Source organism: Lacerta agilis, chromosome 2, assembly GCF_009819535.1.
Source record: "Lacerta agilis isolate rLacAgi1 chromosome 2, rLacAgi1.pri, whole genome shotgun sequence".
In the NCBI taxonomy this organism is placed as follows: Eukaryota; Metazoa; Chordata; class Lepidosauria; order Squamata; family Lacertidae; genus Lacerta; species Lacerta agilis.
Genome location: NC_046313.1, coordinates 31,076,060 through 31,087,452, shown reverse-complemented (window position 1 = coordinate 31,087,452; position 11,393 = coordinate 31,076,060). Strand labels below are relative to the sequence as shown.

Below are 11,393 nucleotides of genomic sequence, written 5' to 3'. Positions count from 1 at the left end.
TCAGGAGGGGGGGCATTCTGGTGGACCGTGTTTCAGAAAGCCTTGCAGCGGTTAAAGTGGCTTAAAACACACTCCATTGCCCGAGGACAACAAATCCACTTAAAAAACAAGAACAAATACTTTCTGCGTTTAGGAAAGTGACAGGGAAAATATGCTGAAAAGTGTTGATGAACGAATGGCCAAGAGGAAAACACAACAAGCAAGCAAGGAAGCATGAATGCCATATCACCTCCTTGCAATTCAATCAGAATAAATGCGCAGTAAAGACTGGGCGTAGTCTAATCTCTCCTTAAGGTTTGTGCAAGCAACTCAGGATAAATGACCATTTATTAAATAGGCCATCTGGAGGGGTCCTCAGTCTTACCAGAACGCATTCTTTGTTGTTTTTGCTGCAGCAGTCTAACGCAGCAAACAAACGAGAAATATGTGCCACAGCAGCTGCACCAAAACTGCTTGAAGTACAGTTAGCCTGCAATTTACGGACATTTAACTTGTTTGCGTTCAGCTTTATGTATGCTTCAGAATCAGTAAATTAATTTAAAAGGGGCGGAAGGTGGGTAAGAAAGCCTTTGGCAATCTCACCCACGATTTGGGCTTTAGACGCAATCCCTGGAACGTAACCCCCGTTCTGTTACTCACGCTCAGCCCAAGCATCCTTTGGTTTAGCTAGCAAACCTGACTGCTGATTGCTGCATTCAGTTACAAGCAACAGACAATGTGTGAGAGATTCAGGGCTTTATAGCTTGTGGTGAATAGGAGTGAGTTCTGGGTAAATATAACTATACCGCGTAATTTTAAAAATGCGAAGAACTTGTTAAAAGGAGATGTAGATGATGCCTTGGGGTGTATGGGGTGCTAGGAGAGGGGTAGTACCTCTGGTGGGGGGGATACACATTGTGCTCATTCTGGGGTAGTTTGTCCACCTTTGGTCTCCGCCCTGCACTCAGCTCTCACTTGTGGCTCCTAGAAGCTGTCAGCATATAACAGCAGGCACATCCTGGGAATGGCTTCAACTGGCTGGCTAAACCAGGTGAGGGTAGCCGCAGAGGTAGAGTAAGGTTGGGATGGTGGGGGCGGTGCGCGCCGGGTGTCATGCCTGAGGGGGGGTGACATCACCATTGGCGGTCCCCCCCTGGGACACTCCCCGCCACTGGCGCACCCCCCTGGGAAGCACACCACTGCCACTAGCTCCACCTCTGCCTGTCTCTATGCATGTCACCCCTAGTCCCTATGAGTGCTGCGCCCCACCCCTGTGGGTGCCCCGCCCCTATGGGTGGTTTGCACTGCCCCGGGTGCCCAAGAGGCTTCCTCCCCCACTGGGTAGCCGATGGGTCTCAAACCCTCGTTGAATTAAAGACTTAGGGACTTCCCCTGCAGGAGAAGAAGGCTCTGGCTGATTGAGCAGGCAAGACCGATAGTGGTTCCAATGGTCAAGAAGGTGATTTCTGCACGTGCTGCAGAGGGAAGTGAAGGGCAGGTGGGGCTTATCAACCTGGGAAAGGGGCCCATCCAGGATAAGGAAGACTCTGATCCTAAACCTCTGCTGCCTGGTGGGATATATTTGGGAGAAGAAATGGCTAAGGGATAAACCCTACACAAACCGGGAGTGGATGGAGCCTTGTACGCTTCCTTCAGACAACTACAGCAACTCCTGCTGTCAAGCTGGTGCCAGAAGTATTGCTCTGCTTTCCTTTGGACCACATCAGCAAGGCTGTGAGCTGGGTCTTGTCATCTGGGCAGCCCAGGACCCCCCCATACACACTGCCCGGGGCTTTTGCACCAGGGAGGTCACTTTGGTGCTGCTAACACAGCGACACAGCGATTTGACTTCACTCCCAAGGGAAACTCCATTGTCTCCAACAACATTAACAAGATGGTGCTCATGAGACTTCAGGCTGGTATATACACCTCCCAGCTACATTTCAACAAAAATGTCCTCCTCAGGGACAACCATAAATACAAGGTGTGCTGCATCTCACTGTGAGAACAGGATGCTGGACTAGATGGGCCTTTGGCCTGATTTACCAGGGATCTTCTTACTGGCAAGATTAAGCAACAATATTGTCAATTCACTTCTTTATTATGCATCATTCATTTCATGCAATTATAAGATTTTTGGCAGCAGTGCACAGAAAGTGAAGCAAACAATGCTCCCGATTTCTTATTTGGCCAAGTTAAATTCCTCATGCCCAAATTGATATTGCTGATCATAACTCATAATATGAGCCTTTAAACTCATATTGCTGATCATAACTAGATGTATAAATTAGACTAATTTCACACGTTACCATAATGCTTACTTTGTTTTCCTGGAGTTGTCAAATACAATAAAGCACAGGGAGCTTCAGAGCCTTTACTAGTTGCACAGAAGGAAGGATTTTGCCTGATGCTGCTTCTCCCAACACAGCAGCATCAGGCCAGGAGACGGTATCCCTGCTGAAATTTAGCCCTTCTACACCAATTGTTCTTTTCCTGGATTACCTGATGGCAGCACTAGGCAACTGGCTCCAGGTGTTGCCATTTCAAGTTCCCACAATGCATCTGTTGCTCTGGAGCATTGTAGGTAATTTATTCTTGGACAACGTTTTCAAGTTGATGAACCCTCTTGAAGCCCTGGCAACTGCCCAAGGATGGCATGCATTGAAGCCAGGCCAGAAAACATGCCACTCAGTGAAGACTTGGAGAACCAGTACTTCAGAATAGTTGGTTTTGCAAGACTCAGTTAAGTGGCAAATTTTGTCCTGTTTTCACATATTTCCAAGAATGATTTGCTTTGACGTTAGTAATTTAATATCCAACAGCATTAGACATTCTGTCCCACGGCATTTCCTGACCTTATACAACTTAACTGGGGGTTATGTAGTGCAATGGTATCACATGCATCAATTATGTGATCTAGTCTACAAAAATGCCATGCTCCTTGTTCCACCACAAAGGCCAATAATCTATAATTCAGTGCATCCACTGTATGATAATAACAGCTAAAAATATGACAGTTAAAATCAGGCGGGTGTGATAAAGCCCTTTCTCCACAAGGACTATTGTTTTATCCCACGCGACTGAATCGGGGTCATCCTGGTGTTCTTCTAGAGAGAGATGTTTCTTGATCTGTTGCAGTTCCATATTCAGATGTTTCAGAAACACCAAGCTGTCATCTTCACTGTCTTTTGCTGGCAAGGGAAATCCATCTGCCGGCTGGTTCTCTTTGGGCCACCTGTCTCCTGTACAGATGAAAATGAGGAGGATACTGTATATGTCAATCTGTTAAGAAGGTTATGTTTGAGGAAAGACATGGTTGGAGAATAAAGAAATGGAGAGTTAAAGAACTGCTTCTTTGATTCTAAATTCTGGCATATGGTCCACTTGAATACGTGTTGGGCGCATTGCATCTGTTATAACGCAATGTGAAGCAACGTACCTCCACCTTCATTAAAACAAATGCCAGTTACAGTGGTACCTCGGTTTACATACGCTTCAGGTTACATACTCCACTAACCCAGAAATAACGCTTCAGGTGAAGAACTTTGCTTCAGGATAAGAACAGAAATCGTGCTCTGGCGGCGCAGTGGCAGCGGGAGGTCCCATTAGCTAAAGTGGTGCTTCAGGTTAAGAACAGTTTCAGGTTAAGAACGGACCTCCGGAACGAATTAAGTATTTAACCAGAGGTACCACTGTATTTGATTCCAGACAGGGCCTGGGTTTTCCTTGGAGGACTCAAAATGCTGGAGAAGGCCATGCGAGACAAGAAGGCTCTTGCAGTGCAATTCTATGCATACCTACTGAGAGCTAAGTTCCACCATCAAGTTTAGTTGAATGCCCTCCTAGATAAGTGTTTCAGCCTTAAGGTATGCAGGTTAAGCGACTCTAAGAGCAATATTAATATTTTCCTGTACGTAATGAATGAAAAAGAGCTTGTATCTGATTTAAGCTTATTTCCACTTTATATATTGCATGGAAGTGCATGAAAGGGATGAGGTGTGACACACCTGAGGCTAAACAGAATGAGTGAAACTTGAGAAATTGCCCAGATCTTAGATGGACTGCTTCCTTCCACACTTACTTATTTGAGCTATGCCGACAGCCTGATGCCTCAGGTCCATTTCACACATTACTCAGAAAAGAATACAGGCTTGTCCCAACTGTACATTCTGGAGGGAGCTGTACACTACTTGATTAATTTATTCTAAATCTGTTTAATAAATCAATCAATAAACAAATTCCAGCTCTCCAGTGGGTGCGTCTCAATTCCAGCTCTCCAGTGGGTGTTTTTCTTTTTAAGAGTGTATACTTAAATCCTGTGCATACCCCTGTGCGAAAAGGTTTCTTATAGTAATGGATGATGGTATCTTGATATCTGCACCCTTCTCCTGCTTTATAGGTGCCCTTACGGTAAATTATTTACATTTTGGAAAAGGCTTACCTAAATGGGTTGCTGGGCTCTCACATTCCTCTTTCTTCCTGCTCAGGATTCTATTCATGAGTTTATTCCCCTTGAAGGATGGCAACTTCGGTCTCTTCTCTTTGAGATAGAGTATAAAAGCGTTCTCCAAGATACCAAGGACCAGAAATACAAACATCCCAGTAAAAAACGTGGCTGAGAAGAAGAAGAAGAAGAAACAACAGGGGTGGTAAAAAGCTCTCAGCCCTCGGAGGGCTTTTCTTTAATGGGGGAATGGGGAACCCAAGGACTCTTCCAGTGCTTGGAACTCTCGGAGGGCCAAGTCCTTATCAATAGGCTTGCCCTTCGCTCCCCTTGAGTGTCTGCTTGGCTAGAATGTGTTCTTGAAATCGGAAGTGGCCTAGTGTGGTGGAGCTGCATCTTTCGCTTTCCAACAGTGACATCACTTATCACTTACTGTAAGGGAGTGAGAGGAGGCAACAGAGAGGTGCAGTGTGGGGTGCGTGCATCAGCAGAGCCTGTCTGGTACTCCTGCTAGTGCACTTGCACTGCGTCAAACTCCTTCCCTTCCCTTCCCTTCCCTACCCCTCCTCTCCCTCCTAGTAAGCAGCAAGGTCCAGAGGGCAGCAACATAAGAACAGGCCTTTTCTGCAGTGGCTCCCTGTTTGTGGAATGCTCTGCTCTCCCCAGGGAGGTTCACCTGGCACCTTCATTATACACCTTTAAGCACCAGGTAGAACATTCCTCTTTAACCAGGCCTTTGGCTGATTGACATCTAATGCCCTTTTAAAATGTGTTGTGGGGTGGGATATTATTGGCTTGTTTTTGTTTTTATTATGTATTTTCTGGGTTTTTAAATATATATATATATTGTGATTTATGTTGTGAACCGCCTTGGGATCTACAGGTAAAGCGAAGCACACAAATGTAATACATAATAATAAAATAATAATTATTCACCTTCAAGCTGGAGGATAAGGATAATAATACTGACTGACCTTACAGGGTTGCTATATAATTTGAAAGATAATATATTTGAAGTGCTTTGACCATATTACAGTGCTAAACAAATTGCTAAGGGGCTTTGTTATTCTATTTTTTGTACCGTGCAAGATAAGGATGATTCACAAAATGTACCTCCAACTAAAAGTTAGTTACTGACCCTGGGACCTGCTCACTAACAAAACCACAATGTGAATTAGTCCAATGAAAGCAATCAAAACTACTTGACAGCCCCTAATTGTTCAAAGGCTGCCGGCGCTGAAATAAGCCATGAAATAAAAGGTGAGTTACCTATGACTGGTGGATTATCTGATGTTGCGGGTAGCATATCATTAAGAATCATCGACAAAAATGAGATCTGAAGGATCAGTCTTTGCAACAGCTTCGTAACAATAAGATTGTGGGAGCTTGCATAGCCCCCTGTCAACGTATTTTACAAGCTATGGAGCTTGTTTTTGAACTTAAATTTAGGTTTCTACCTTTGGAATGAAGCTTAATTAAAGTCACGAGTTGGAATATTACCACTCACTATCTGGGAGCGTTCTTTTTGTTTGAAGTTTCTTATCCTCCCCCTATATTTAACAGCAACTAAGCTGTCTTGAGTTACACAAAATACAATGTCGTCTTCTTTTCCCTTCTGAGGAAACTGATAGATCACAACAGTGAAATGAGATTTTTAGCTGGCAACTCGTCAAGGTGGTTTTGGTAGTTATTTTTGGTATTCAGAGTCATTTGTTAAGTTTGTTAAATTATTATATTCCTTTGGATTAGTTCACAACTTTTTTAGTGTTTTTGAGCTATTCTACTTTGTTATTTAAGTATTACTATATATATATATATATATATATATATATATATATATATACACACACACACACACACACACACACACACACACACATATATATATATATATATATATATATATATATATATATATATACATATATACACACACACACACACATATATATACACACATACGCTCATCTTGTTACAGGGATCTTTCACGGTGTTGATTTTTTCTTTTTATTTGGATATTCCTGTGACTGTCTTTTTGCCTAGCCTAATTGTTCAAAGGCTGCTGGTGCTGAAATAAGCCATGAAATAAAAGTTGGTTTACCTATGACTGGTGGATTATCCGATGTTGCTGGTAGCATATCATTAAGAATCATCGACAAAAATGAGATCTGAAGGATCAGTGTCATTTTGAAGGCAATCTTTTCTCCAGGAGAGGCAGATGCAAAAGAAATAGCCATATCCAGCAAGAAGAGAGTTAAAGTTGGGAGGATCAGAACCAACACATACAAAATGGAACGTCTCTTCATAGAAATCTGTCCAAAAAGGGGGGGGGATGAATAAATAAAAATGAAGATTACAGCAAAGAATGGAACTCTCTTTTCAGTCTCATTAGTAGCATACATTCGTTCATAGTCCTTATTCTTAGCAACCCAGTTGGTGGGTGGGACCACCATCTCCCCTCTTCCAAAAGTGTTTCAGGAGGAAAAATGGGATATAAATGTAATATTAATAACAATAGCAATTGTAGGAAACAATGGAGCCCCTGGAAGGACCTGGAGTGGGATCCAAAGAGGTGCTGCAGAGACCCTGAAATGGGTCCCCGTACCATTGAGGGATTTACCATTGAAGGAAAAGAAAGGTTTCTCTGTCTGTAATGGCCTGGCAGGCAAAATTTCAATAATCAGAACTTGATAGCACCAGGGCTGTGGAATGCCTCCCTCCTTGCTGAAATACAAAAGGCCTCCAACAGTGTTGGCATACCACTGGCTCCTGTAAAAGGTAAAGGGACCCCTGACCACTAGGTCCAGTCGCGGACGACTCTGGGGTTGCAGCGCTCATCTCACTTTATTGGCCGAGGGAGCCAGCGTACAGCTTCCAGGTCATGTGGCCAGCATGACTAAGCCGCTTCTGGCGAACCGGAGCAGCACACGGAAACGCCGTTTACCTTCCTGCCGGAGCGGTACCTATTTGTATACTTGCACTTTGACGTGCTTTCAAACTGCTAGGTGGGCAGAAGCAGGGACCGAGCAACGGGAGCTCACCCTGTCACAGGGATTTGAACCACCGACCTTCTGATCTGCAAGCCCTAGGCTCTGTGGTTTAACCCACAGCGCCACCCACGTCCTATTTAGGCAAGCATTCCTCCCAAATGAACTTCTTATTTATTGTTTTCCTTGTTGGTTTAACCGTGTTTTGTTTTTAAACGAAGTGTCCATCATCAACATATTTCAAAGAACACTTGAATGCTTTTTTAAGAAATGAAAATGAGCCAATAACATACTACCCTTTTAAAATTTACCTAAAATCTAAGCAGCAGTTCTGAAGATAAGTGTGGATTGAAACTCGTAAGCATGAAAAACAAACACTAGCTACGTAGGGGGAGATTTTTTTTCTGTTCCCATGTTTTCTAAATGTATTAGAAACCAAATACCTCATAAGTGACAGCCCTGAAGTTAATCATATCATATTCCATGGTGTGCTCTATGATCCTCAGTCCCTTAAACTGCCATTCCCCACTGGCCAAGTAACTTTTACGACTATCTTGGTTCGCCTTCTTGGAAGTTTTGGCGCTCAGGATGACCATTTCCTTATCTAGAGGCAGTAGAAGAGAAATGATACAGAAGGTTGTTACTTTAGGACAGTATAGAAAATCACAGTCACATCCATATTAGGTTTTCCTTTTGAGGTTGTACCATAACTGTTCCATCTTGTCCCACAGTTTGCTCAGTGTGTGAATTAAACCCCCGTGTTTCATCACACCAAAAATGGTAGTGATGTATCTGTAGCACACACATGGTCAGCCTCCAGTTTTGAGAGGCGACTTTGACCATTGGCAAGGGGAGCAAACATGCAGGGAAGAGTGATAATGGGGAGAGAGTGAAGAAAGAGGCAGAAAATGGGGAATGTAAGGCACATTCAGAAAGACACAAGCTGAGTGCATAGTGGGCACCTCCTGATGAAGGGTCGGTAAGAAATACAGCGAACAAATAATAATGGCTTGTTCCCCGTCTTAGTCCTACTTCACATTGACCCACTGAAAGTAATGGACTTGACTAACCCAATCTTATCTTACAACATAATAAAATTGAAAGGCTGTCATCATGCTGCAATTGGAAATGCAGGCATTTTTCGCTTCTTACCACATCTGCAGCCATGCCATAAATGTTGGGGAGGGGTGGAACAAACGGGAGAAAATCTCCTCTTCATCCGTTCCCGCCGCCCTCACCCCCATCCAGCTGCTCTGAGGTGCGAAGAACACCTGCATTTTAAAATGCAGCCATTCTTGTCTCTTCCCACAGCAGAAACCATGCTCCCTTTGTTGGCAACCCCATTGGAGGTAGGGGTGGGTGATGTGCAAAGCGATGAGGGTTGGGCAAGCCGTTAGGGCTTTGAGGCCATTGGGAGAGATGTGGCGGGATTGGGGGTTGGGTGAGATGTAAACGGAGGGGAGTTGGCAAGCTGCGTACGGTTTAGTAGGGTTGGTGAGCCGCACAAGCTGGGGTGCAGCCCCTAGTTATAATAATTGCCAAGATAGGTGGAAAAGGGGTGAAGTGCAGTGGTTTGGAGTTCAACCTAAGAGTGAGTTCATGGGGTGCAAATTGGGGGTGTGCATTCAAGAGGGTACAAATGAAGAGAGAGAAGCCAACTATCATGCCAGTTCAACGAAATACATGGTTACCTGAATGTATTGATGACATTATGCTTATGTTGCATTTTTGTTGATCGAAAGGAAACGCATGGACATCCAGACTGCAGGATGAAGTCAGTCGGTAGGCTTGAAACATTTGAATGTAACCTTCGGCTGATACATAAGCAAAAGGGCTCTGTGTGAACTTGTCTTCATCTGCCCTAAAGATATTGTATTGTAAATAGGAAAGCTTTGCATTTTACACAGATTAGATAACCCCTAAGTCTGGCACCTACATGGGAAGCTTCATTGTTAATCATAGAACTGTAAAGTTGGAAAAACCCCGAGGATCATCTAGTCCAAACCCCTGCCATGCAGGAATCTGGTTGTTCAACGTGGGGCTCAAACTCGCAACCCTGAGATTAAGAGTCTCATGGTCTACCAACTACCTAGCTGGAACAACCATCTAAAGCAGGGATTGTCAACCTGGTCCCTACCGCCCACTAGTGGGCATTTCAGGATTCTAGGTGGGCAGTAGGGGGTTCTACGGCACAAGCTGAATCCTCCTTCCATCAAGCACTGGTGGGCAGTAAGGAAATTTTACCATCAAGAAAGATGCATTAGTGGGTGTTAGGTATAAAAAGGTCGACTACCCCTGATCTAAAGGGTCAACATGTAGATATTGACTACATGACAATAATAAAACATAAAATATAATATAAAATACTTATAACAAACAAATAATGAATCAAAACTTGCACAGTTTTCTAATATATTCCCATGCCATCAGTGGGAAACTGGGGGTGAAGAACAAGTAGAATGTGGACGAGCCCTTAGACCAAACTCTGTGCCAAGTAGACTCAAGGCAACCTGAACTCAGTCAAACAGTGCAAAATTCACTGGTTATTGCCTTAGTCCTGGCAATGGTGTCTGCATTTGGGCTCAGCCCCCAGCCCAGTGCTGTTAAACCTCTGGCTATCATGGCAGGCAGCCTTCTCAATGCCTGGGAATGGATACGGTCAAGTGGTTTCAGTACACGGCTGCACCAAAAGCAACCCTGTGAATTTGCCCTCAAAAAGCAGTTCAGAAACACATTCACCATGGGATAAAAGCAGCATTACCGTTCATCTATGTAGAGGTCTGGGGTCCAGAAAAGGTTCACAGGCAAAGTGATATTTGTAATGTTACAGAAATCCAAGGGATTCCATGAGACAAATTCATTTTCCCAGTACTAGAGCAAAGAAAAAATATATTACTTACAATCAAATCAAATCAAATCAAATCATGGGAGTTTAGATTTGTTTGCTATTTGCAGAGAAAAAGAGAACCTTACCACATACATCCAGAAATAGAATGTGACCACCTGCAATTTTTCTTGCTGCAAGGAACAAAAAGGGAAAAGATTTACACATTATCTTCCTCCTGTCCGAGAGAATTAACACAGAGACAGATATATTGGTGGTACAAATGGAAGGTTGGGAGATGGATGTCCCTCTTTAAAAACACCCCCGTCCCCCACTGGCAGAACTGCTGGTGGCCCTGCCAGTCACACACAGCTAGAATTGAAGCTATGAGTCCAGCAAGCGAGTGTTCTGCAATTTCTCCACAAGAGTTTCCATTTGTGAGGCAGCACCCAACACCCCACACCCTTTCCCTTTCTTTGCCCCCTCCCCAGTATTTGTGCTTAGCCCCGCCACTGGAGACCAAACATGCAATGATTATTCTCTCTTACCACTGAAAGGATGGACGCCAGCGTGAAGTCTAGATAAACTCCTACAGGCTCTTCCCAATCATTCATAGGTATGGTGTACAAGAAGAGTTCCTTATTGGAAGAGATGTTCAGGTACTCGGCCACATCGTGGTACCTACAATTCTGTTTCTGGGTGGCTTCTGGAGTAGGGAAAAAATGAGAAGGTGAATGTATGGTGAGATTCAAAAGTCCTTGTTCTGTTGTTGTTATTGTTTACAATTTATTACCTGCTCTTCAACCTAATGTTCCATGTTTGGTTATGCTGGGGAAATATTGGAGTTCAGTACCCAATACCCTGTGGGTTCAGCCTGGATGACCAACAGAATCCGGACACCAATTGTTAGTCAAATAGGACATTTATTTTGATATTGCAAGGCTGGTTTCACACAACCACAACCAGCAAGTAGTTATGGATGGCACACCAAATATGAAAGAACTATACACATTTATACAATTACAAGCACAGGGAAGCAAAGGGGCTGTTATGTCCCTATATGGAAATACATCTTTCTACTAGCTTACAGTATACTGGTTTAATCCTCCCTCCTTTTTCCTCAACAGTTACAGCAATAGCTGCTGCACATGTGTTGTTC

The 11,393-nt window shown here is 43.7% G+C and overlaps 1 protein-coding gene across 1 annotated transcript; it reads right to left on the bottom strand.

Moving 5' to 3' along the window:
- Positions 1-2,606: 2,606 nt before the first annotated feature.
- On the bottom strand, positions 2,607-10,848 carry LOC117039098 (5-hydroxytryptamine receptor 3A-like). Its single transcript, XM_033136135.1, has 8 exons — positions 10,783-10,848; positions 10,384-10,428; positions 10,172-10,281; positions 9,102-9,271; positions 7,854-8,014; positions 6,525-6,735; positions 4,421-4,594; positions 2,607-3,221 (listed from the first exon to the last, which is right to left on the bottom strand). Exons 1-8 carry the CDS (start codon positions 10,846-10,848, stop codon positions 2,953-2,955), a joined length of 1,206 nt encoding a protein of 401 aa, XP_032992026.1. The 3' UTR covers positions 2,607-2,952.
- Between the last annotated feature and the right edge of the window lie 545 nt (positions 10,849-11,393).